At 45.4% G+C, this 23,919-nt stretch overlaps 1 protein-coding gene and 1 pseudogene across 1 annotated transcript; both read left to right on the top strand.

The window, feature by feature from the left end:
- Positions 1 to 2,174: 2,174 nt before the first annotated feature.
- Positions 2,175 to 7,686, top strand: LOC124662348 (crossover junction endonuclease MUS81-like). Its single transcript, XM_047200195.1, has 8 exons — positions 2,175 to 2,386; positions 3,017 to 3,093; positions 3,274 to 3,340; positions 3,508 to 3,594; positions 3,688 to 3,774; positions 5,836 to 6,102; positions 6,791 to 6,839; positions 7,192 to 7,686. The coding sequence occupies exons 1-8, from the start codon at positions 2,175 to 2,177 to the stop codon at positions 7,252 to 7,254; spliced, it is 909 nt and encodes a 302-aa protein (XP_047056151.1). The 3' UTR covers positions 7,255 to 7,686.
- An 8,500-nt stretch (positions 7,687 to 16,186) lies between these two features.
- LOC124662346 lies at positions 16,187 to 22,838 on the top strand (annotated as a pseudogene).
- The last annotated feature ends 1,081 nt before the right edge of the window (positions 22,839 to 23,919 follow it).

Here is a 23,919-nt window from a genome sequence, read left to right as displayed (position 1 = left end):
TTCAATTGCCCTTCCGGCTCCGTTAGTTTCCTGGGAAAATAGGGCCTTCGCATAAATTCCGAGGTTTTTCCCGAAAGTTGGATTTACGCACAAAAACGAGACACTGGAAGCAGCTCGCTGAAAACAGCGTTAGTCCGTGTTAGTTGCATCCAAAATACACAAATTAGAGGCCAAACAATAGCAAAAGTGTTCGGGAAAGTAGATACGTTTTGGACGTATCAGCGGGGTTTTGGAGGCACTGCCGCAATAGGTTGGGATAGCCTTTAAATCCCCATCCATTAGTGATGATAAGCTCTACGATCTATGATGGATTGTCCGGAGTACACCATGAGTAAAGCCGTATTATCGGGAGAAGTCTACTGGGGGTGTAGGGTCGGACAAAAGGGTGGGTTTGCAGTCGCGGAGAAGGCGGTGTGGACTTGGATCTTACACCTGGCCTCACACCAAAGGAAGTGTGGACGGGAAAGTTAACGCCTGGTTGGCAACAAGGATAAGGTCTCTTATGGGAAAAGTAACGCACCTCTCGCAGAGGATACTGAATTGTGACTCGTCACTCCCTGTTCGGGAAGGGAACCGCGAACGCGGGCAGAAAGGAACTCCATGAAGTTCTGGTCAACTCGTGAAGACCGACGGGCATAGTTTTCAGAATAAAATAAACCTTTTGAAGAAATGTTTATGAAAACTTGCATTTGCCTATGACTTTCTGGTCTATGGCTGTAGCTAGTGCATGATACACCTATTTCCTAATATGAACTTGCTGAGTACGCTCGTACTCATTCTATCTCATTTGAACCCCCTTCTTAGATCAAGGCACCGAAGGAGAAACTACCGTGGAACTCGAAGACAGAGAAGTAAACTGCAACAAGATGAAGAATCCAATCAAAGAAGTCAATGGAATCAACTTCTACATCAGCTATTATGGAAACCTAGACTAGTAATAGAAGGGAACCTTTCCCTAATCCTAGCACCTAAGTAGCTAGAGTTCTATAGCAAGCCAATTAGCTCTTAAACTTGAGTTAGCAATAAGATAGACTACGAGTCGTTCTTCTGGAGCTTTATTTGAAGTTTTACCTCACTGTAAAGTAGGAGGTTGTGTTGATCTTATGTAAACAGCTTGTGTGTACTTCTATAGACATACCTTGGACTCGCATATGTTTCTGTTGTACCACTCTGAGAGATGTAATATGAGTGGAACGATGTTTCACTTGTGTTATGTCAACGACTTGTGTACTACACCATGCAGTGGTACGCTGGGTCATCACAGCATCCCATTCCTCATCGCTGCCCGGCGGCGGGGAATCGTCGTTGCTAGACGTTGCAGCTCGGTCCCACCAATGGCGCCATCCAGACGATTTCCCCTCGCTATCGGTGTCCGATGGCAAATAGAGATTGCTCATGCTGACAGATGATGGTGAGGAGAGAAGAGATGAATGGTGTCGGCACTCGGAAACCGTATATGTAGGTCTATCAACGAAGAGAGCAGTGGTTGCTCTTTGCGGAGTTCGTGCTCCATTACGGTGGTTCTCGCGTCGAGGCCACTGCGACGGTTCTCGATGAGGCGTTTGGGCTTCCCAGACCACTTCGCGGACCATTACGGCGGTTCAATGTGTCGAGGCCACTCCGATGGTTCCCTTCCCGGCGACTGCACCGTCGCTATGTACGCGGTGGGTGAGCTTCAGCAGGCGACCATGGACTCACCGCTGGGAAAATGAACCTCCCCAGACCAAAAAAATTACATTCATCCGACGCAAAATAGCGGTCTAGGAACCCAACGGCTGGAGATGCTCTGGCCCAGACAGGCAAAATCCCCTCCCATTTGGCACTCCCAGTTCATACATGGATCCGTCCATGCTGATGGTAGGCTGGAGTCTACGTATGGTCTTGTCAAAATTACTCCCTGCTCTGCACCTCTACCGCTCTACTCTCCTCCCGTCGCATCCATCCATTATACTTTTTCTCTGTCAAGGCTACGACACCGCGTCTAACAATATTTTTTCACCTCTATGCTATGGCATGGCAGACTATAGGGGTGAATCGCAAAGGGAACTAAAACCTCGCAACATCAAAATCATTAATGGCGGGCTCTCCTTTACGAAACCCCAAACCCTGACCCCCACTCCCATTTCGCACTCCTTCACCCCTCCCAGTTCCCCTCGCCCTCGCCCTCGACGCAGATGGCGCCGCCGTCGCTGCCGAAGAAGCGCGAGGTCCGCCTCCCGGAGAACGAGGAGCTCGCGGGCAAGCTCCTCGAGAAGTACCGCTCGATGACGGCGGATCAGCCGGGCAGCCTACCGGAGCCTGTGCGCGTCGCGCTCTCCGCCGCCTACCGCGGCCTATGCGCCTCCAAGGAGCCCATCCGGACCCTCCGCGACCTGCGCTGCACAAAGTACGCGGTGCTTCCATCCAACTCTTCTTTTGCTCTCGTTCTTGGGTGGTTTTGGTCCGTGTACGTTCGATTCGGCGGCAATGCTGCACCTCTGAGCCGTGGTTAGATGGAGATCAGAGGTTAGTTTGGCTCATCATTACCATGGAACGCTGTGATTTTGAAATGTCAGACTGTTTGGGTGCCTGAACTAAAGGGATCCGGATTTGTTTTCGTGGATTTTGCGTGGTTAGGGGATCTGAGCTTTTTTCAAATTGATTTTCTGCAGGTCGTGAAACCGATTTTAGGATTATACTGTTTTTTTTTTCATTTCAGTAGGTATATTTACTTTCCCCTGATTATAACCTGCTATTGCTAAATGGATTCATATCACTTGAAGTTGAAGCTGCAGTCCGACCTGGAATTCGTCCTATAGCACTATGGCTTTAGTTTGGATCCATATTACTTCTGTCCATGGCTATACATTTTCTCTTATATGTGTTCAATGAGAGATGGAAATCGCCAGAACTTCTCACTGCTAGATTAATGTATGGAATATATCTAGATACCTTGTGCTAATTGCACCAGATTGCCCCAAAGTTCTACATTTTTATATTAGTTTGATCATTTTCTTCTGTGGTTCTATTTTACCAGGGGCGTTGGACCTTGGGCCATTCTCGTCATGGTAGACTCCTTTCCTGCGATCAGCCCAGATTTGTCTCCTCAACAAGGTAATACAGCAGGAGAAAAAGGTTATCAGTTTTCATGCTTGCATCTCATGACTTCTGAGAATCTGTGTACCATTTTTCATCATCAGGATCACCTTTCTTCTTCCCCTTAAGCTGAATAACCAATGAAGCTAATGAAAGCATGTTTATTCTACTCAACCTTACTATTGTTCGTTTCTCCAGGGAAGAAAAGGAAATATGTGCCACGGAAGAAATCCTCTGCTTATGCAATAGTGATCACACTCTACAGGTATGATTTTGTTGTGGGTCTATTTTACCTGAAATTTGATATTCATAAAACAAAAGAATTAGCTACCTTAGAACAAAGAACATCCTTCAATGAAAGGAAGTATGAAAATAAAGGTACCTGGATATGCAAGAGGAAAAACTTACAGTTGCCCTCCCCCCACCCTATAGGGCAATGAGAAGAGGAAACGATTCTCTGATGAAGCAGGAGCTTATTGATGCCGCTGAAGTCTCTGGTCTATCAGCATATGGTATCGGGTATAGTCTAGTGACCCAGTATACTATACGGTTGCTGATTTCAGCTCATGTTATCAGTGCATCACTAACTATGTCTGGTTGTACTATGAGCAGCCCAAGCAACACTAGAGCAAAACTGGGGAGCAGCATAAAGACATTAATTTCTAAAGCACTGGTTGTGAAGTGGAGTAACCCTGCAAAGTAATGTTCTAGGCGCACCTAAATGTCTATTATAGCTTTCTGTCATAATTTATAATTAAACTAAAAGATGTATGGATCACTCACATCACATATTTAAGAGGAGTAGATCCCATACATTTTATATGCACATGTATTACACCCTACATGTATTATTATTTTTTTCACCACTGGCTATTGCTTTATAACATATTATTGCAGCACTGCTAGCTATTAATTTTGAAATTTGTTTAGGAAGAGATTTATCAATGATTATATGATAATTGAATGGTCTCAAAATGTGGGGGTATCAGGGCTATAAATTATTGCACTTGTCTGCTTGAACTAGACCTCTTCCCATTGAAGTGTTCATAGTATTCTTTTGCATTTACATAGTTGTGTTGGCTCTAGATTATTTGTTTATGTTCTGGCAATAGTTCAACATCACAGCTCACAGATACCCAAGTCTTTCCTTCTTCAGCTCTGAGTGTAGATGGGACTTGAGTGTAGATGGGACTGGATTCCATTAAGCTGGCTAATCTCTGATTTGTTTTTGTTGATTGATGTATGGGTTCCTAATAATAATTAAAACTTTGCCTACCAATATTACTATCTCAGATTTTTCGCACTGTTGGTTGGATCGAGTTTGATGTAGTGCCAGAATAGCCATATGTTTCCATGTCAAAAAAAAAAAAGACATATATTTCCTAGCAGATAATCAATGTCTTTATGCACTTTAGGTAATATATAACAATGTCTAAGTAGAAAATTAAGAAAGCACATGTTCAAATGTACAGCCCTGCTGCTAGGGATGCAAATTGGTGACCCTTAGGGTACACCCTCTAACCCTCTTTAGCTCAACCAAATGAACTTCATTTGAGTCAACTTCGAGGGTACACAGAGGGTCACCAATTTGCACCCCTATCTGCTTCTGTATACCATCAATTCTCCATTGATGGAATAGAAGCAGGAATGTCCAGTTGCATGTCTCCCTTTCTCTTATTTGGTTCACAGTATGATTTTTTTATCGAGAAAACGCAAAGGACTTTTGCGTTTCATTTCATTGAAAAGATAGGAGTTTGTTTACATCTTCCTAGGAGGCAGATTACATGCTATGAAGCAAATACATCAGTGCACATCCCAACAGTTGGGTGGCAGAACGACTCTTAAGCCCTGGGCACCTGCCCTAGCCCAAACACATAGCTCTTCCTTGATGTTCTGTAGCAGTAGCGGCATGGAGGGCTGGGTTCCTTCGAAGACGCTGGCGTTTCTGTGCTTCAGACCATCCAGAGGATTAGCAGGGCCGCCGACGCAAGGCCTTTGCGTAGTGGCATTGGCGTTTGTTGTCGAGCACGGCGCCACCAGTCCAGAAGGGTGGGCTCGTGGTCTGGAGCCCTGGCAGTCATCCTGAGCCAGGCAAGCACCTCGTGCCAGACCTGCCGGGTGAAGGAGCACTCCAGCATGAGGTGCCGCATGGATTCGGGTGCCTGGTCGCAGAGGAGGCATCTAGGATGATGTGGGAGGCCATGTCGTGCTAGGCGTTCCGCAGTCCAGCACCTGTCCAGGTTTGCAAGCCAGTGGAAGAACTCAACAAGATGTAGACCCGTGGAAGGTTGCAGGGTAGCATGAGTTAGCCGTGTAGGTGCTAGAGGCAGTCCATTTCCAAAGAAGCTGGTCGGGCTGGGCACTGAGCATGGTGTCTTGGATCATGTGCCAAAGCAGCAAGTATTGCCCAATCTCGTGGATGCCAAGCAGCCCTTGGATATCCCTTGCCCAGCTGTTCCCAATCAATCCATCAGCGACTGTCCTGGTTTTGCGACGCAACTTGTGAAATGTGTATAACAATCTTCCACGCCTGAGAATGATCCAGATATATGCTAGTTGTTTGCTGCACAAACTTGATACATCTCTCAGTATTTTGGTCCTAGAATTATCTCCTTTTTGTTTATTTCCTTTCCAAGTAGAACCAGAATTTCAGTCTATTCAATAACATTTCATTCTCTAGTTGCCGCTTTATTTGCTAAGTGCACTCATTCTATTAAGATACCAGACATAGCTTGGGGCTTACTGCATAAGTTTGTGTAGGTATATGCTAACAGAAGAAGGTAAAAAGACTGCTCGTGATTGTCTCGCACGGTCTGGATTAGATGATACTGCCGGACCTTTGACCCGTAATTCTGAAAAAGTTGTTCTGAGTGATTCAGATTGTGATGAACCATATCCCTGCGATTCAGATTGTGGTGAACCATATCACTTTGATTCAGACTGTTATGAACCATATCCCTGTGATTCAGATTGTGATGAACCATATCCCTGTGATTCAGATTCGGATGAACCTGCAATGGACCAATGGTACACTTGACCTCCCTTTTCTATACCCTTTTTTTTCAAAGTGAACATTTTTTTTCTATGTCCACCGCCAGGGTTCTGCTGAAAATTCTGTGCTAGCTATGCTACATTGTTATTCCAATGCAAATTTTCTGGAAGCTTGTGAAACTCTCGGGTTTGTATGATCACCTTATGAGTTGTTTTATATCTTAGTTGTGTCTCATATTTAAGTAGGATCATAATAGGCTGTCTTACATAATCAAAATTATATGCCCCTTTTGCTGCACATTTTACAAATTTTAATTTATCAATATAATACAAGTTCACAATATTTATGATTATTTTGAGGAGGCTAAGTAACTCATGATTGGGAGCACCTGTCTCTGTTCTAGCTTCCCGATGATTTGTAAGGCCATTCTATTCTTCACATTTACTGATTTACTACATATAGATTGGTAAAATAGGATAGATAATGTTCTTCACATGCTTGTCCAGTTTATGTTGGAGTCATGAATTCGCACTTTGATCTGTTAACGTTTGATCAATTCACATGTATATACTATAAGTTTTAGACTGTATGCTTTAAATGTCCAAATTATTTTCGAAGGAAACAAATTGATTATCATTGCAACCATCATTTTTGATGTCTTATTTAGTCATCCATCTTTGCATCCAAATTCAGTTCTCTCATGATTGCTACCTTTTTGTCCAGGTGGTGTAGTGTTGATAACATACGCTTGCAGTGTCGTATACCTGTTAAGGTTAGTTGGATTCAGAGTTATGTGAAGTCTTTTTTGTTTTGTTTTCGTCAACTCTTTTTTCCTTTGCTCCTGCTTCGAATTCAGTAGTTCTCTGCGCGTTATCCTTGTACATTTCTTTGATAATGAAAATACACTGCTGACATTCATTCCTATGCATCAACACGGTTCTAAATTAAATGCCCTGTACGGCTGGATTAATTGTCTGATATGGTTGGTTGCCATCCCACTCTCTTGATGCTTTCTGGCCGCACTGTTTGCTTGCTTGTGTACGAAGTGGATTGCATAAATAATCTAAAAAAATGCTCCGCATAGAAAGTGGCGCTGATCCTTCTATTTGAACCATGTCATCCAGATCCAACACTTGCTTCCTGGACATACTATTCGGATTGGACGCCATAAAGTGTATGTGGGTTGATCTCGTTGAACGGAAAAATATGGATGATTTATTTGGCTCAATCAGGGAGAACAAATAGAAAGATCAAAAACTAAGGTTGAAGGTATTATCTCCAAGTTTGTCTGGGCTACATAGTTTCCCCTAATGGATTAACCAACAGGTCTTCTGGTTACTGTTGTGATGATTTTGAGCCCAGACGTGAGATTTTCATGTTCGGAAGGCAAAATCAGGATGGATCCTTTTTGTGCGCCTGGCGCCTTCGAAAACCGAAAGTTTTCGAAACATGTAAGCCTTTGAAAATCTTAAGTTTCGAAACATGTAATGACTTGAAACGAATGGTCTTAGCATAGACTCATCTCCCACTATTATTTATCCCTACCCTGTAGTATTCCATACTGGACAATATGGAATCATCGTGTAATGTATGTGAACTAGTGCTTTATCAGCTCTTAACTTGTTGTTTGGATCATGCGTTATGGTTACGTCCATGTGCTGAAACCTGAAGGTTTTTCATGACCGGTGGGTGCCGGAGGGAGTACTATGCATTATCAGCAAATGGTACACTGACCTAGTTATTGGCAGCTGTGGAATCCTGGAATTTCTCTACGTTTTCATCTATTTGAGTTTGTGAAGATCAAAGTAGAGTTTGACTTATGAAATTTCACTATAAGCATGATAAATCTTCTCTAATACTAGCATTGTGCTGTTTTGACCAGTACGTCCCAGACTTGAAAGTTTTCTTTATACTGACGAATTCGTAGGATGTGATGTTGTGTGATTTTTTGTATTGCAAAGAAGTTTGGACATAGCTCACGGCACTGACCAAATGCTGTGAAGAGAAAATGATCTTAAAAAAAATACCCCCTTCAATCCATAATACTTGTCGTTGAATTGCATGTATGTAGACACATTTTTAGAATGCCTGAGCGATAAATTTTATGGGTTGGAGGGAGTATTATTAAATCTACCAACCTGAAAACGTGGGTCACCCTCCTATTTATATTCCATAATGCTAACCCTCTCCTCTCCTGTCTCGTAATGGTGCTTATCCTATACTACTAGTAAGGTAAATTGCAATGCACGTCTTTAAAATGTAAGACATTATATTTGAATCTCATTTCCCTTTGAGTGAGCATGCGTATGCACATACAACATATAATCAACACACATTGTGTCACTTAAAGTTTGCGAGGCACAAAAATATACGATAATTATTGCATAAATTTACAATTTATCGTTAGTTTGAAGTGATGCTTACCAAACATATACTGCACTAAGCAACACATTATCAACTATTTTCATTTGACAGAGGTCCACCTATTTATGTGATTAATAATACCTTGTTCCACGATAGGGATATTGTTCATAGCTTCATTATCTCGCACTTTAGAATATGTACTGAAAATGGCTACCTTGGTTCAAAATCATCCGATATATGAATTAAAAATATTATTATAAAAGTTCATGTACAGATGGGCATGGTATCAATACTTGGTAAAATGATGATGGTACAAAATCAAATATACATGTTTCAAAATGTCAGACAAAATATCCCAGGTGCAATCTATGAAGTTTCATGTACACAAACCACACGATGACCTCCATGATTACGGAGTTTTAAATAAGAAAATTTTCAATCTATTTAATAAAAAAAAATATGAAAATAATCTAAATAGTTTTAAAGATTTTCAAGATTTTACTATGATATAGGAGTAACATATTGTTTTCTTGTAAATGCTTAACTTGACACGTCCCTAACTGTAGTAAAAGGAAAAAAAACCGTACCCACAAGGCCACAACCCAGTGAGTCAGTGATCCATCCCCAATACCTAGCCTCCCCGCCGCTGCAGCAATTTCGTCATCCCCTCCTCGGTCTCTCCCATTGTTGCCGCCATTTCTACGTGCCTGCGGTAGGCCCCTGGTCTTCTTCGTGGGGAGAGAGGAAGAGGGGGCAATGGATAGTGGATACGAGGCAACACTCGCATGAGGAGTAGGGCCGAGCCAGGAATCCGATGCCCTATGCGAAACTCTAAATGGGGCCTTATCTCACTAGAGAAATATAGATAATGAGGAATTATCGGAAATTCAATTCGGCTCCCGGGTGCGTATGCTCCCTCTACCAAAAAATCATATTTCGAAATGTCAAAAAATTTGGATAAAAAATTCTACATGTACATCTCCATAATATACGTGCGTTCGTCAAGTTTCACGAAAAACCAATATTTTGTGTGGTCTATATAAAAAAGAGAAAGTTTATCTTGTGAAAAGCATTATTTTTAACACTGAATTTTGTCTTTTTTACACACGTCACATGAGAAGTCGATTTTTTATGAAACGACTTTGTGAGCATGTAGCACGTGAAGATGTACGTACGAATTTTTAGTTTAGATTTTTTTAAAATTTAAAATATATGTAAGATGCATTTCAAAATATAGGGAGCATATGCACCCATGTTCCAAAACACCGCTCCCAGGAATTATAGTGTATACATGTTTTAGATGGACACTCGAACTAAAGAACTACTTTCGGTGACCGTAGCTTGTGAACTCATGGTAGGAGCGATGTCATAGCCTCGAGGCCTCGATCTATTGCCACTGCGCCCGGATATGGATGGGTGTGCAGCCACCTCCTCCTCTTCCCTCTTACCCTTCTTCCCCAACTCGACCGGTGCGGTTCCGACGGGATCGAGCTGGTGGCCGGGATATGCTCTTGGAGCACCCTGATAGTGAACCAAGTGTTTGAGAGAGGCAGTTACCCGCTGAAGCCTGGCTTTTTTTTCGGGTCATAGGTGCGCCAACGCGCTAGCTTGGCACTGCCCTAGATAGTTGCCGTGCGGCTAAAGGCCTAGCTCCGACGTGCCTGCAGTCGCCTTCGATGTGTAGCAATCATCAAGGTGGCATGGGATTGAAGGGTGTGACTTTGCCGGCTGGGTGAGACAGCGCCATGGTCGGAATGACCGGAGGTCGCATGTTATTCAGAAGGTGTGCTTGTTGCACGTTGGCCAATTTGGTCGGATGTGCATGGGTGGTTGGTGTCCGGCGGGAGTCAGAGGGTGGAATTTGTCATGATGGTGTAGCTGCCACGTGTAGCAACCTGCGACGCGGGCCTCGGCTCCCATACGATAGCATTTTGGTGGTTTAGGGCATCTCCAACCGCGCGACCCAAACGGACGCGCTGGGCCGTCCGTTTTGGGCCGTTTGCGTGGCCGAACGGACACCCGGACAGCGGTCCACGTCCGCGTGTCCGTTTGGGTGCTGCAGCTGCGCCTAACGCGCGGACGCAGCGCATTGGTAATAAAATAAAACAGAAATGAAAATAAAAAGGAAAAGAACAAAACATAAATTTAAACTAGTTGGTCATTAAACATAGCCCTATTTTGGGCAAATTTTACACAAAAGAAAGCCATATATGGCTTTAAACTAAAAAAAGCAAACCCTAGCCGGGGTTTGCGAGCACGCGGTGGTCGCCGGCGAGTACTACCCCGGTAGTACTCGTCATCGTCGGCGTCGATGACGACGACGCCGCCCGGCGGCGACGCGGCTGTTCGGCTCGACACGCCGGAGGGCACCGGGGACTCCGGCCGGGGTCCCACCTGCGCCCTTTCCCGGGCGGAGTGCGCGTTCGGCGGGCTCGCCGGCTCGCGCGGCCGTGCCCTCCGCGCGGACTCCCGTCGGAGCCGCTCCTCCGCTCGCGTGGCCGGGCGCTCCTCCTCCGCCGGGCGCGCGGCCCGGCGCTCCTCCTCCCGGAGCGCCGCCCGACGTGTAGCCTCCTCCCGACGGCGCGCCGGCTCGAGGAAGGCCCACGCGTCCGCCCGGGCGTCCTCCTGGGCCTTCCCGGCCGCCTCCTCCAGCCGCGGAGGTGCGCGGCGTCTCGGCGAGGAGCGGCCATTTGGCCGGCTCGTCGAGGTCTCGCGCTCGCGGGACGCCGCGGCGCCGCCTGCGGCCTCCGGGTCGTTCTCCTCCTCCCGGGGCTGCGGCTGCGGCTGCGGCTGCGGGCTGGGCGCGGGCTCGTTGATGTAGAGGCCGCCGGGGCGGCGGCCAGCCCGCCTAGCAGCTGTGCCTGGCTGCGCGCGAGGCCGCGCCGTCGCGGATGTGAAGCACGTGCGCCGCCGCGCATCGTGCTCCACCTCGAACCACAAGTCCCAGTTGGGACTTGCGTCGCCGTACGCGGGGTCCTGCCGGAGGTCCGCCGGCAGCCCGAGCGCGCGCCTCCGGATCTCGGCGTAGCGGGCGCGGCCTGACGCCGGGATGGGCGGCACCGGAACCCGATCTGGGCTCAGGTGCCAGCCGTGGGGGAGGTGCACGTCCCCCCACGGCATTGGGACGCCGGCGTCCCAGAACATCTGCGCCACCGCTACGGTGACGTAGATCCGGTCGCGTCTGGGCGTCGCCGGCGGCCCCATGGCGAACGGCGCCGGCGCGACTGGCCGGCCCGTGCTGCCGGCCTCGTGGTCGTTGGCGGATGGCGAGAACTTCGCGCTTCGGGGCCATGGCGGCGCGGAAGCTTCGAGCTCGCGCGTGCGGCCGGAGTGGAAAGTGGGGACTCGGATAGGGACGGTTCCCTTCCCCGATCCACATTTAATAGGGACCGGGGCACCGACGAGTGGGGCCGGCCACGCGGACAGGGCGGACACGCGAGGACGCCGCGTGCCATCCGCGGCCACGCAAACCCGGCCCGGATTTGGGCCGGGTTTGCGTCGTTCCGGACGCCGCGGCCGTCCGCTTGCGGTGCGTCCCCGCGTTGGGCCGGGTTTTTGTCCGGCTGGACCCATCCGGACGCGCGGGCGCGGGATGGGTCGCCCCGTTGGAGATGCCCTTAGGTTTCATTTCGCCGCCTCTAGTCTCAAGTGGTCGTCCAATGCTCCGGCGGTAGATCTGAACATCCTGCTGCAGATCTTTGTTGTTCATTGCACATTCTCTTCGTCGGTAAGCTAGCTTCTTGTGGGGTGTGTCTCCAAGTCATCCCGTACGGGCCTCGATGTGCGACATGTGGTGTCCTCTATTGGTAGGATGGCAGGCTAAGGCCTCCTTTGATTTAAAGGATAGGAAAAAAAAATAGGAATAGGAAAGGTATAGGATTGGAATGACATGTCTACTTGAATCCTATAGGAAGATGAAGTTTGTTTGATTGTAGCAAAGGAATTTTTCCATGAGTTATGAGCTAATGCTTTTTTCCTATGGAAATTACACTACAAGATTCCTATAGGATTTTTTCCTATAGGATATGTTCCTATGAATCAAACAACATGTATAGGAAATTTTTCCATAGGAACCAAATCCTACACAATTCCTATGCAAATCCTTTGAATCAAAGGAGCCCTAAATAAATTCCTGAGCTAGCGCGTTTTCGGTGGTGCTAGGATTGTGCGGCTATGTCGTGCCGCTCTGTGCTAAGGCCCTGCCAAACTTGGTTAGTGTTGTCTATGATAATGCCCGCGGGCGTCGTTTCCTTCTTGGTGGTGTCGCCGAGGTGCCCCGATACACTCTATCACGTGTGGTTTAATCCTCTGGATCGAACAACGACAACGTTGTTGATGTCGCTACCTTCTTAGAGGCGTGGTTCTTGGAGTTTTGTTTGGCTATTCGAGTGCGAACCGGTGTCACTGTCCTTGGTTCCGTTTGGCAAATCCTATGTGCATCGGTGATGTACTATCATGGTTTTCTTAGGTGCCACGGGTACTGGGCAACAGAGGATCCCCAGTTGCGGCGTCTTGGACACATGGATGCACTCGATGGGATATTTCGGTGATGGTTGTGTACGCATGTTGGGATAGACCAAGGTGATGTGGCATTCACGGTGCTAGTGGTGGTTGGCGGATCGAGACGAGAGACCTGCGTTCCTCATCCACTCTATCATTGGAGGCTTGGGAGGGGGGGGGGGGGGGGTTGCAGTGCCCTTGTACTTGTGTGGTTGGCATGTAGGCCATGTTTTGTTTGGCAGTTACGTGTAACTCTGCTTTGAGTGGTTGTTGTTTCAGCCTTTTCTTACATTTGTAATTATTCCCTTTATCTGCAAATAAGTGTATACTTTTAGAAGTTAAATATTTTTAAATTTGACCAACCTTTTATGTGACATCAAATTATTATATTATTAAACTACATGTCAAGATAAATCTAATAATATTAATTTAGTTTTATAAATGCTACTCCTTTTATCTAGGGAGTTGGTCAAAGTTAAGACATGTCTAAACAATGCATGGAGACGGACAACATGGATGCTTCACATTAATTTGTGAAATTTGCTTGAAATATATCAAATCCAAAAAACCAAAAACAGATAAGTATTCATATCTCATGTGCGGCCGTAGGATTTAGAAATGAAATAGCATTTGGGAAAATAAAAGAAAATTTTAATGCTCTAGAGAGCAAAAATCTAAGCTCTGTTTTTCTTCCAAGGAGGGTTGCGACGCAAATGGACGTTGAACGACCGTTTTCGTCCGCCGTGATCGGAAATGCGTCTGGAGCCTGCTCCAGCGGCGCGACACAAAGTGACCGGGCCATCCGCGGAGACGCAAACCTGGCCCAAATATGCGCCAGGTTTGCGTCTCCGCGGACGCTCGGCGGTCGCTTGGAGCGTCCTCCATTTCTTACCCGGTCCCGCATGTCGGGGACGACGAAATCGACCGCTTCGATTTGCTTCTTGTTCCCCTTCTTTCTCTGCCCTAGTGCGACGCCACCACCCCCGCCCCTAGCGTCGCCGTCAGGCCGTAGCGCCGCAGTAGTCGCCGTCGGCTCCGTTCTTGCCGCGCGGGAGAGCAGGAGCATGCTCCGCCGCGTACCTACCGGCTGTTTTCGGGCGAAACGCTCCCGGTTGCGCCGCCCTTCCGCGCCACCCACGACCTGTTCGGTCAATTGCGCCGGTAGGTTTCTTACTCGTGTTTTCGGCGCTATCGTGCGCGGCCATTGATCCGCAGTTTGTACCCACGCAGATGGACATGTGGCAGATGTTGGACAAGTTCCACGCGGAGGTCGTCGACTCCTCTTCCGACGAGGAGTCCGATGAGTCGACGCAGACTTTGGCAACAACTGCGGCCTCCATGATCCACGAGTTCACCTCTAACCCGGGGCCGCAGCACCGGGGCTCTGTGAAGGGCCGCGCCAAAAACCTTCCGCGCAATAGAGTGGAAGGGCAGACCCGCCTCCATAAGGACTACTTCCACCTCACTGATCCGATCTTTCCGGAAAAAATGTTCTGGCGACGATACAGGATGTCAAGGGACCTGTTCTTGGTCATTCTACGGGGCGTCAGAAACTACCTACTTCCAATGCAGGCGCGATGCAACAGCTGCGTTAGGCTTGACCTCCTACCAAAAATGCTCCGCGGCTATTCGCATGCTCTCATATGGAATGGCTGCGGATATATTCGATGAGTATCTTCGAATGGGTGAGAGCACCTGTCTTGAGGCCATGTACAGGTTTTGCCGAGCCGTGTTCGGAGAGTATTACTGTAGGGAGCCAACTGTTGAGGATACAAGGCGTCTCATGTCTATCAACGAGTCTAGAGGCTTCCCAGGAATGATTGGCAACATAGATTGCATGCACTGGCAGTGGAAAAACTGTCCATTTGGATGGCATGGTGCGTACAGCGGGCATGAGGAGGAAACAACTGTCATTCTTGAAGCTGTCATATCTCAAGTTTTATGGATTTGGCATTCATTTTTTGGCATGGCCGGTTCCAACAATGACAACAATGTGTTGCACCGATTACCGGTTTTCAGCATGCTTATGCAAGGCAAAGCTCTCCGGGTGAGCTACGAGATCAATGGAAATGAATATGACAAGCCATATTATCTTGTTGATGGCATCTACCCCGACTCGGGCCACATTGGTGAAGACCGTCCGTAATCCAAACTCCGAGAAGACGAGGAGGTTTGCCAAGATGCAAGAGGCTTGCAGGAAAGATGTGGAGCGCGGATTTGGTGTGCTCCAAGCTCGGTGGGCAATTGTCCGTCACCCGGCAAGAACATGGTCGCAGAAGACCATGCATGAGGTGATGACATGCTGCGTGATCATGCACAACATGATCGTTGAGAACGAGCGTCCTGATGGCCGCAATGAGAACCAAAAAATGGGATTTCCAAGGTGAGCTAGTTGCGCCACTTCCTGGAGCTTCATCTTAGCAGTACTATCTACATAGGAATGTAGAAGTCACTGACGAGAACGTCTCCAAACAGCTGCAAACGGATCTGATTGAACATCAGTGGACTGGCCATGAAGATCATGCCTAGAGAAATACTATCTTATTTTCATGTCGACTTTTAAATATAATAACTATGACTTTGTTGATTTCCTTATTTTGTTGTTTGGAAACTTCATAAATTGATGCAAACGCGAAAATGCGTCGGCCCGCTGGAGCCACCCCTAGGTGCAAACGGACGTGCGGACAAAAACGGTCTGTCGAGCGTTCGCCGCGACATAAACGGACATTTCGGACGTCTGAAATGCGTCACGCCGCTGGAGATGGCCTAAAACTAAACTATTCTCACCAAATTTTATAAACAAATAACATGGCAGGCAGGCTGGGCTCTACGCCTCTACGAATGGTCTTGTCGAAGTTACTCCATAGCTAGCCTGCACCTCTACGAGACTACGAATACGGTCTCGTCCCATCCGGGACAGCTTTTTACTGTTACGAGCGTGCTGCCGTGCCGCACCGCGTCAGTTATTTAATTTCACCTATCGCATCCCAGACACTGGACTGTGGGACCCATGGTACCGTAAAACCAAAAACCGGTGGATCGCAAAACCAAAAACCTCCGAAGCATCAATGGCGGGCTCTCCCTCCCTGCTACCAATACCATAACCCCGCACCGCACACAGAATCCTCTCCCCATCCCATTCAACCCACGCCACCCTCGACGCAGATGGCGCCGCCGTCGGTGCGGAAGAAGCGCAAGGTGCGCCTGCCGGAGAACGAGGAGCTCGCTCGCAAGATCCTCGAGAAGCACCGCTCGATGATAGCGGAGCAACCGGGCGGTCTGTCGGAGCACCAGGGCCAGGCGCTCTCCGCCGCCTACCGCGGCGTCTGCCTCGCCAACCTGCCCTTCAGAACACCCAGTGACCTGTCCCGTATCAAGTACGCATTTCTCGACACCCCTCAACTGTTCTCGTTCACGCTGTTGGTGGGATGAGAGTTTGCAATGAGAAGAAGTTTTGGTCGATTCTGCCATTCTGGGTCGTGAGCTTTGGATCGAGAGGCAATGTCGCTCTTCTGTGCCAAATATCGGAGTCCTCTGTTTTGGCCGCCTCATGTTACTATGGAACACTGCAAGGCGAATGGATTGGCTTATGGTTTTAACGTGACGGTTTGGGTGCCTTAGCTCAGAGATCTGGCTGGATTTCTTTGGTGGATGTTATGTCGCTTAGGGGATTTGAGTTTGTCCGACCATGCCTTCGGTTTGCATGAGATTTGGTTTCTAGAGTCGTTAGTTGTAGTTCCAATATGGTCATTCGCTCTACTGCAACTGTTGATTTGATGCAGGCGTATATGCTGAGATCTAAATATGTCATTACCATTTTTATCTGGTGAAATCTATTATGTACTATTCACACCACTTTAAGTTGCCATTCAACTTGAGATTTGCTTGTAAGATAACCGGGGAAGAGTTATAACAGTATGCCTTTACTTTGGATCAATATAGAATTCTGTGCTTCTGTAATTCTGTTCTGTTTTTTCTTTTGCGTGTTGAGTTGAGACATGGAAATCGCGTGTCTCAAGTTTTTATTACTACCAGATCAGCATGTGGTATATATACCGAATGTTACACTCCGCGTTGAATTGCATCAGATTCTCAGAAACTGAATAAGATTGACCACTGGCGTTGCTTCTTTGCCAGGGGCGTTGGAGATTGGGTCGTTCGTGTCATGGAAGACTCCTTTCCAGAGAGTAATACACCAGGAGAAACGGGTGACAATTTCTATGATTCTCACGCGTCCTCTGATATCTGTTCTGTTTCATGACCAGGCTGGCGTGTCTTCTTCCTCATACTATTAAATCTGTTCTGTTTCATGAAATCTGTTCTTTCATCAGTGACTTTAGTGAAAACATTTTTATACTATTAGATCTTAAAGTGTATGTTGTTTTCTACAGGGAAGAAAAGAAAACAAAAAGAACCTTATGCTCCACAGATTGGTTCAGCTCCATACGCAATAGTGATCACTCTCTACAGGTATAATTTTCTTCCATCTTATGTTATCTAAATTTTGTTATTCGCGCGACAAAATTAGTAGCGACATTTGGACAAAGAACACCATTTAATCAGAGGAAGTAGGACAAGGAACCTGAATATGCTGCAAGAGGAGATGTTGACAGTTGATTTCCCCCTAGGGAACTGATGAGAGGGAAGGATTTTATGCTGAAACAAGAACTTATTGATGCTGCTGAAGCCAGTGGTCTGTCACGACATGGAATAGGGTACAGTTCCAGTGATTCTGTATATTGCACGGTTGTATTTCAGTTGATATTTTAGTGCATCATTAACTCTGTCAGTTGTATTATGAGCAGCCCAAACAACTACAAATCAAAACAGGTGAATTCTTGCAAGGACAGGTACACTGGATGGAGCTGCATGAAGACGTTAATATCTAATAAACTGGTCATTAAGTGGAGTAACCCTGCAAAGTAATGTACTAGGCTCAGCTCCCTGTTTATCATAACTTTTCTGTTGTTTATTTAAAATAATTGGATATTTTAGAGGGATCAACCCCGCACATTTTGTATGCATGTATTAGACCCCGAAAGACTACTTCTTCCATCACAGGCTATTATGTGCTTTTGCAGCACTGTTAAATATTAGTTGTCAAATTTTGTTTGGCCAGAGCTTTGTTGAACGATAAAATGGTAATTTAATGGACTAAAGAACTGGGGATACCAGAGCTATAAACTAGTGAAAGCATGGACTTGACTCCTCTCATCAGAGGGTTCATGTGTATTCAAGTAAAATTGTGTTTGCACAAGTTTATCTGATTTATATTATTGCAACACTCACAAGATACAAAACCCATTCAGCTATTTTTGTCTGAGTGTTGATGGACTGGATTACTAAAAGCGGGATAGTCTCTGGTGTGTTGATTGGTATATGAATTCTAGTAAACAAAAATTACCAAGAAACATTTCTATTTCAATTTTTTCCCTTGTAGGTCGGAGTAATTCTGATATGGTGCCACAATATAGTCATATACATGCTAGCAGAGAATCTATATCCGATAGTTTGATGATTGATGCTTGTATGCACTTCAGATAATTTACATTTCATGTCTCCAGTTGGGGCTTTATTTTCCAAGCACACACATTCTGTTGAGACACTAAGAATAGCATGGGTCTTACGGTATTAATCTGATGTAGGTATGAGCTAACAGAAAAAGGTAAAGAGACTGCTTGCAGTTTTCTTGCACGGTCTGTATTAGATGATAATCATGCAGGACCTTCAAACCATCATTCTGAAGAAGATTTCAGCGTTTCAGATTCTGATGAACAATATGAAAGGAGCAATCCTCTGATAGGTATTCACTGATTTTCTATCCATACACGAGTTTCCAAATGACCTACTAGTGTAACACCGCAACACTATTATTAATTCACTTTGCTCATTGCAGATTCTGAAATTTTTGCTGAAAGGGTTGGAGTTCGAAAATCAAAAGCAGGTAGTTCCGTTCCTTTTGTGTCAGTATACTTTCTTTGCTGATAATCTATAAGCAAGATATTACTCTATAGTGGCCTGTTCAGTAAATTCATTTATTTCAGGAAAGGGACCTGCTACTGATTCTCTTCTTCCATGTCGAGAAATGTTTGGAGAGTTATCATTTAGTGCAATGGTACAGTTGAGTTCCCCTTGCTGTACACTTGTATCCTTATTTCCAAACAGAGCATAACAATCTTCTTTCCTTTTTTACCACCAGGATTCTGCTGCAAGTTCTCTACTAGCTATGCCACCTCGTCATTCCGATGAAACCTTTCTAGATGCTTATGATGTGGTGCTGATATTGGATGATCGAGAAACTCTTGGGTTTGTATGATCATATCTTAGTCATGATTTATTCTATATCTTAGCTGTGTCCGATCGTTAAGCAGGATCATAACAAGCTTGTCTTGCCAAATCAAAGTTGTATGCCCCTTTGTGACATTCTCCATATTTTAATTTCTTAATATGATATGAGAACGTCATTTTTTGTACATTTACACCCCATCCCCATCTTTTGAGAATGGTAGAAATATATTGGCAGCAGCAGTCCATGTTGTCAATTTTTCAATTCACAAGGGCACTAAATTGTGTGCAGTTTTTGTTTTGTTAAAATAAGATAGATAAGGGTTTTCACATACTTGTCCAGGTTCGGTAGTCGTGAGTTCTAAGACAATTTGATTTTTTATCTTGTGTTTCTTAGCTTTTACCATTTTCTTATAACTTTTATGTTATTTATATGCTTTTGATTCTGTATGGTTTTGAATATATCCAAGTTATTCTCCAAGGAAACAAATTGATTGTCATTGCACCCACCCATTTTTCATGTTCAATTTCATCATCCATCTGTGCATCAGAATTCAGTTCCCTCATGATTGCTACCTTTTTTGTGCAGGCTCCGTAACAGAAGAAATGTTGCTAATAACATACACTCACAGTTTCATGTAACTGTAGAGGTTAGTTGACTTCAGAGTTATGTGAATTCTTCTTGATTTGGACTGCTCTTCCTTTCCTTGCTTCTTCTATCAAATTCACCAGCACTCGTTTCCTTATACATCTCTCTGGATAACCAAAATAGGCTGCTAAAAGACATTCCTATGCATTAACGCGACACTAAATTAATTGCCCTGTACTGGTAGATTAATTGTCTGATATGTTTGGTTGCCATCCCACCATCTTCATGCGGGTCTGCACTGTTTGCTAGCTTGTGTACAAGGGTAGCTTAAAATAATCTAACAAAGATGCTATGCTAGCTTGAACTGTTTGTATGATGTGCCAAAGAAAGTGGTGTTGATTTTATGTTTGAACCATGCCATCCAGATGAAACGCTTGCCTGTTGGGGATGCACTTTGGATTGCTCGCCGTAGAGGATTTGGCACAGACTATGTTCTTGATTTCATTGTTGAAAGGAAAAATGTGGATGATTTAGTTGGCTCAATCAGAGACAACAGATACAAAGATCAAAAGCTAAGGCTGAAGGTATCATCTGAACTAGATTTGAACTTTGTTGTTGGTATTAAAACCTTCATATTAACTTCCCTATTTGTTCATGTTTTCAGTTTATCACTAAAGTAATAAGAAATTCTGCGTACTGGATTATTATTTTGTTTCTTGTGATAATCCTAATCAGTAGTTGTGGCAACACAAAACATTGTTTTGTTCATGAGCCAATGGCCTATGTAGCAATTAAATTGATGGTCATAGTCATGATCCTGTTAGGCAGCACAGTATCGGAGGCATGTGTTAAGACAAGGAACTTTGTGTAACTTGTATTGGATATAATGTTTCTTTAGATTTTCTATCCTACAGTCGATTATAATTGGGTTCAGAACACGCTAGGCCTCCAGATGATGATCAGAATTCAGAACTGGCTGTTAGCACTTAATCTTGATTTCCTTGTATCAGCGTTTGCTTTAGTGTCCTGCATGTAGTTAGGTTCGATCGTTGTAGCCTGTTGTAGTCCGGCAAGGTGTGCGTGTGATGCGTACGAAGCCGACGAGTTTCAGCGGAGGCATATGAGGCGAGATGCTTGCGGTGCCGTGCGATGCGGTGAGCATGGCGAGATGCCTGTGGTGGTGCGAAGCTGCCGTGCAAGTGCTGAGGCCAATAGGCTGTACGTGAACCAGCCAAGTGAGTCGGCAGTTTAGTTGTGTTGGTTTTGCTAGCTGCATGTTGTTGTGCATGCTTTGGCCGAGTCTGCTGCTACCGAGAACGATTCTAGGAGAAGATAGGGATCAGCAGGTCGTGGCTTGCTGCGTGAGTGCATGCACTAGTCAGGTGGTGTTAGTGGCCGGTATGGTGTCTAGAACGTGTGTGTGTGAGAGCCTATTTAAGGCTGGTGTGAGCATGTATGCATTCAGTGAGATTGAGTAAAGAAGAAAGGTTGGCTGTGTGAGGCAGTCCAACGCCAAAAACACTTGTGTCCACTGTTATTTCTATGAGAGTTTAGATGTAGCTAGAGGTAGAAGAAGAGGGGCTGTGAGTTGCAGCCCCAACACTGGCTAACAAATGTTAGCCTTGTATAGTATTTTACCCTTCTTTTCTTTTCCCTGTTTTCTTCTTTGACTTTTCTTTTTGGTTTCTTGAGCTTGGCTCCACTAGTGTAGTCACCCGCTTTCTTTGCAGTTTTCTTCTAATATAGAGAGACAGCATGCTTTGGTGTGTGTTCGAGAAAAAAAATAGGGTTCAGAAATGTTGGATATGATGTGCCGGGGTGTCCCACTTCAACGTGTTGAATGTGTGTTTTGACCTGCCATGTTTTATGCCTGCATGGTATGCCCAATGATTTGATGCGGCTTCAGTCTAATCTTAATGAGGAGATTTCTTATTATCTTAACTGAGGTATGGGTTTATGTGATGGTGAAGACCACTTTTATTTGATGACATAAGCTCGACTCTGTGGATTGTTAATCTCATCCCAAACAAACTGAATTTCTTCTTCATATGTTTGGATTTCCAGGGGTTGCTAAGTTACTTTATAGTTCTTATATAATTTTAGCGATGTGATACATCCTTTTGTTTTACCTTTGCAGAAATGTGGCCTAAGGAAGCTAATATATCTAGTTGAAGGCGATCCAAATACTGTAGATACACCCGAGAGTGTTAAAACGGCGTATGTACACTGTTCATGAAATCTGCTTGATCATGTTATCTCTGAATATTAGTACCTTTTGCGTACATGATGTCAGTGATATGCCATTTTAACTGCTCCATGCATTTTATTTCAGCTGCTTCACCACTGCGATTCTTGAAGGATTTGATATCCAGAGAACAACTGGGTATGCTGATACCGAAAGGAAATACGGCCACCTGACACGTTCGATAATTGATTACTACTGCACAAACTTCTCTGCTGCTGCTGATTCTTCTCGATTTTGCCTGACCTATGACGAGTTTGTGAAAAGGTGTTCTGACCTTAAGAAGGTCACTGTGAGCAATGTATTCGCCCTTCAACTTATGCAGGTAATGAGTCCACAACAGCTGCCTTCCCCAAAGCTAGACACTTATCCATTTCAGGTCATACTCTGCTCATTGATTTTGCATGCAAATCAGGTGCCAGAAGTGACAGAAGACGCTGCGCTTGCTGTTACACATCTCTACCCAACTGTCTTCTCACTTTCTCAGGCATACTCCATGCTTGTGAGTCCTCTTTCACTTCCAACTTATGCAATGTTATTTTCATTTACAACACTCGGATCATACTCAGAAAGTCAGAAGTCATAACATATGCGAGCAATCTTTGTCTCCCGCAGAATCTTCAGAACCTCTGAACTAAAAGTTTATTCTTATGGTGTTTAAGGGTGATGATAGGTGTGCCCAGGAGGAGATGCTGATGAACAAGATCCACTTGGTTAAAGCAGGTCCTAGCAAAGCCATCTTCAAGTTTGTCTGGGCTGAAGATGAACTGTCCGCACCTAGTTCCCCCTAACGGTTTAACCAGTCTTCGGGTCACTGTCATGATGATTTTGAGCCCAAATGCAAGAATTTTATGCTCCGAAGGCAAAAGCAGGATGGATCCTTTTTGTGTGGCCTGCTGCCTTGGAAAACTGAAAGTTTAAGAAGGGTCTTAGCATAGGCTCACCTCCCACTAATATTTATCCTGTAGAAGTCAATGCTGGACAATATGGAATCTTTGCGTAATGTAGGTGAACTACGACTTCATATGTACAATCAGCTCTTAACTTAGTTGTTTGGATCATGCGTTTCTCTCGACGACCTTGTTTGCATGGGAGTCTGCAGCTTTATCGAAAAAAAATGTGTTTGGATCATGCGTTTCTCTCGACGACCTTGTTTGCATGGGAGTCTGCAGCTTTATCGAAAAAAAATGGGAGTCTACAGGGTGGTATCCCTGCAGACAAAGCGCGTCTGCATTCAGTGTATCCACGGCACAAGTGAGATCTGCTAACATGGACACAAAAGGCCCGATGGCATCCCCAACACACTCAGATCTAGGTAGTACTTGAGAATTTCTCGGTGGCAACGGGAAGGATCTATTTCAGTCACATGAATCGCATAAGCTACTAGATGCAGCTCGTACTTGTTGGTTTCACGTTAAATCCAAACTAAGAGACTTTGCAACGTCCCAACCACAAGATCTGATCATTTGAAGTAGATATCTAATTCTTTAGCAAGAGAAGTAGGTTTCAAAACTCCATCCAACATGCAACTAAAAACGAAACCATGTTTTGTCCTTCTTGAAAGAGAAACCAAGACCTTGGTATCAACAGAACTATTGGGAGGGAAGCTGGAGCTTGAAAGGGACTGCATGGGGGCAATGAAGCTGCGAAGTAGAGAGGTGGATCGATCCATCCATGGGACTTTGGTCGAGGAGATTAATCATGTGCAGCGTGCTTGTAATGGAGTGGCGCACCAAGTTAGTGAACCATGATTGCGAGAATAAGCGTTGTAATGTTTAGGTTGGGGTGCCTCCAGGCTACCTTCTGAACTTGTTGGCATGTGACGGTGCCGTTTCTTAAATAAAGTCGCAACTTTGATCTAAAAAACAGAAC

Source organism: Lolium rigidum, chromosome 6 (assembly GCF_022539505.1).
Source record: "Lolium rigidum isolate FL_2022 chromosome 6, APGP_CSIRO_Lrig_0.1, whole genome shotgun sequence".
Classification (NCBI taxonomy): Eukaryota; Viridiplantae; Streptophyta; class Magnoliopsida; order Poales; family Poaceae; genus Lolium; species Lolium rigidum.
This window is presented reverse-complemented; position numbering and strand designations above follow the sequence as displayed.

What these genes read in the sequence shown, in the direction of transcription:
- LOC124662348 (XM_047200195.1), top strand. Translation starts at nt 2,175, where the DNA reads ATGGCGCCGCCGTCGCTGCCGAAGAAGCGCGAGGTCCGCCTCCCGGAG. An exon ending in GAACCTGCAATGGACCAATG is followed by an intron (nt 6,103 to 6,790) that starts GTACACTTGACC and finishes CTTTTTGTCCAG; the next exon opens with GTGGTGTAGTGTTGATAACA. An exon ending in AGTGTCGTATACCTGTTAAG is followed by an intron (nt 6,840 to 7,191) that starts GTTAGTTGGATT and finishes CATGTCATCCAG; the next exon opens with ATCCAACACTTGCTTCCTGG.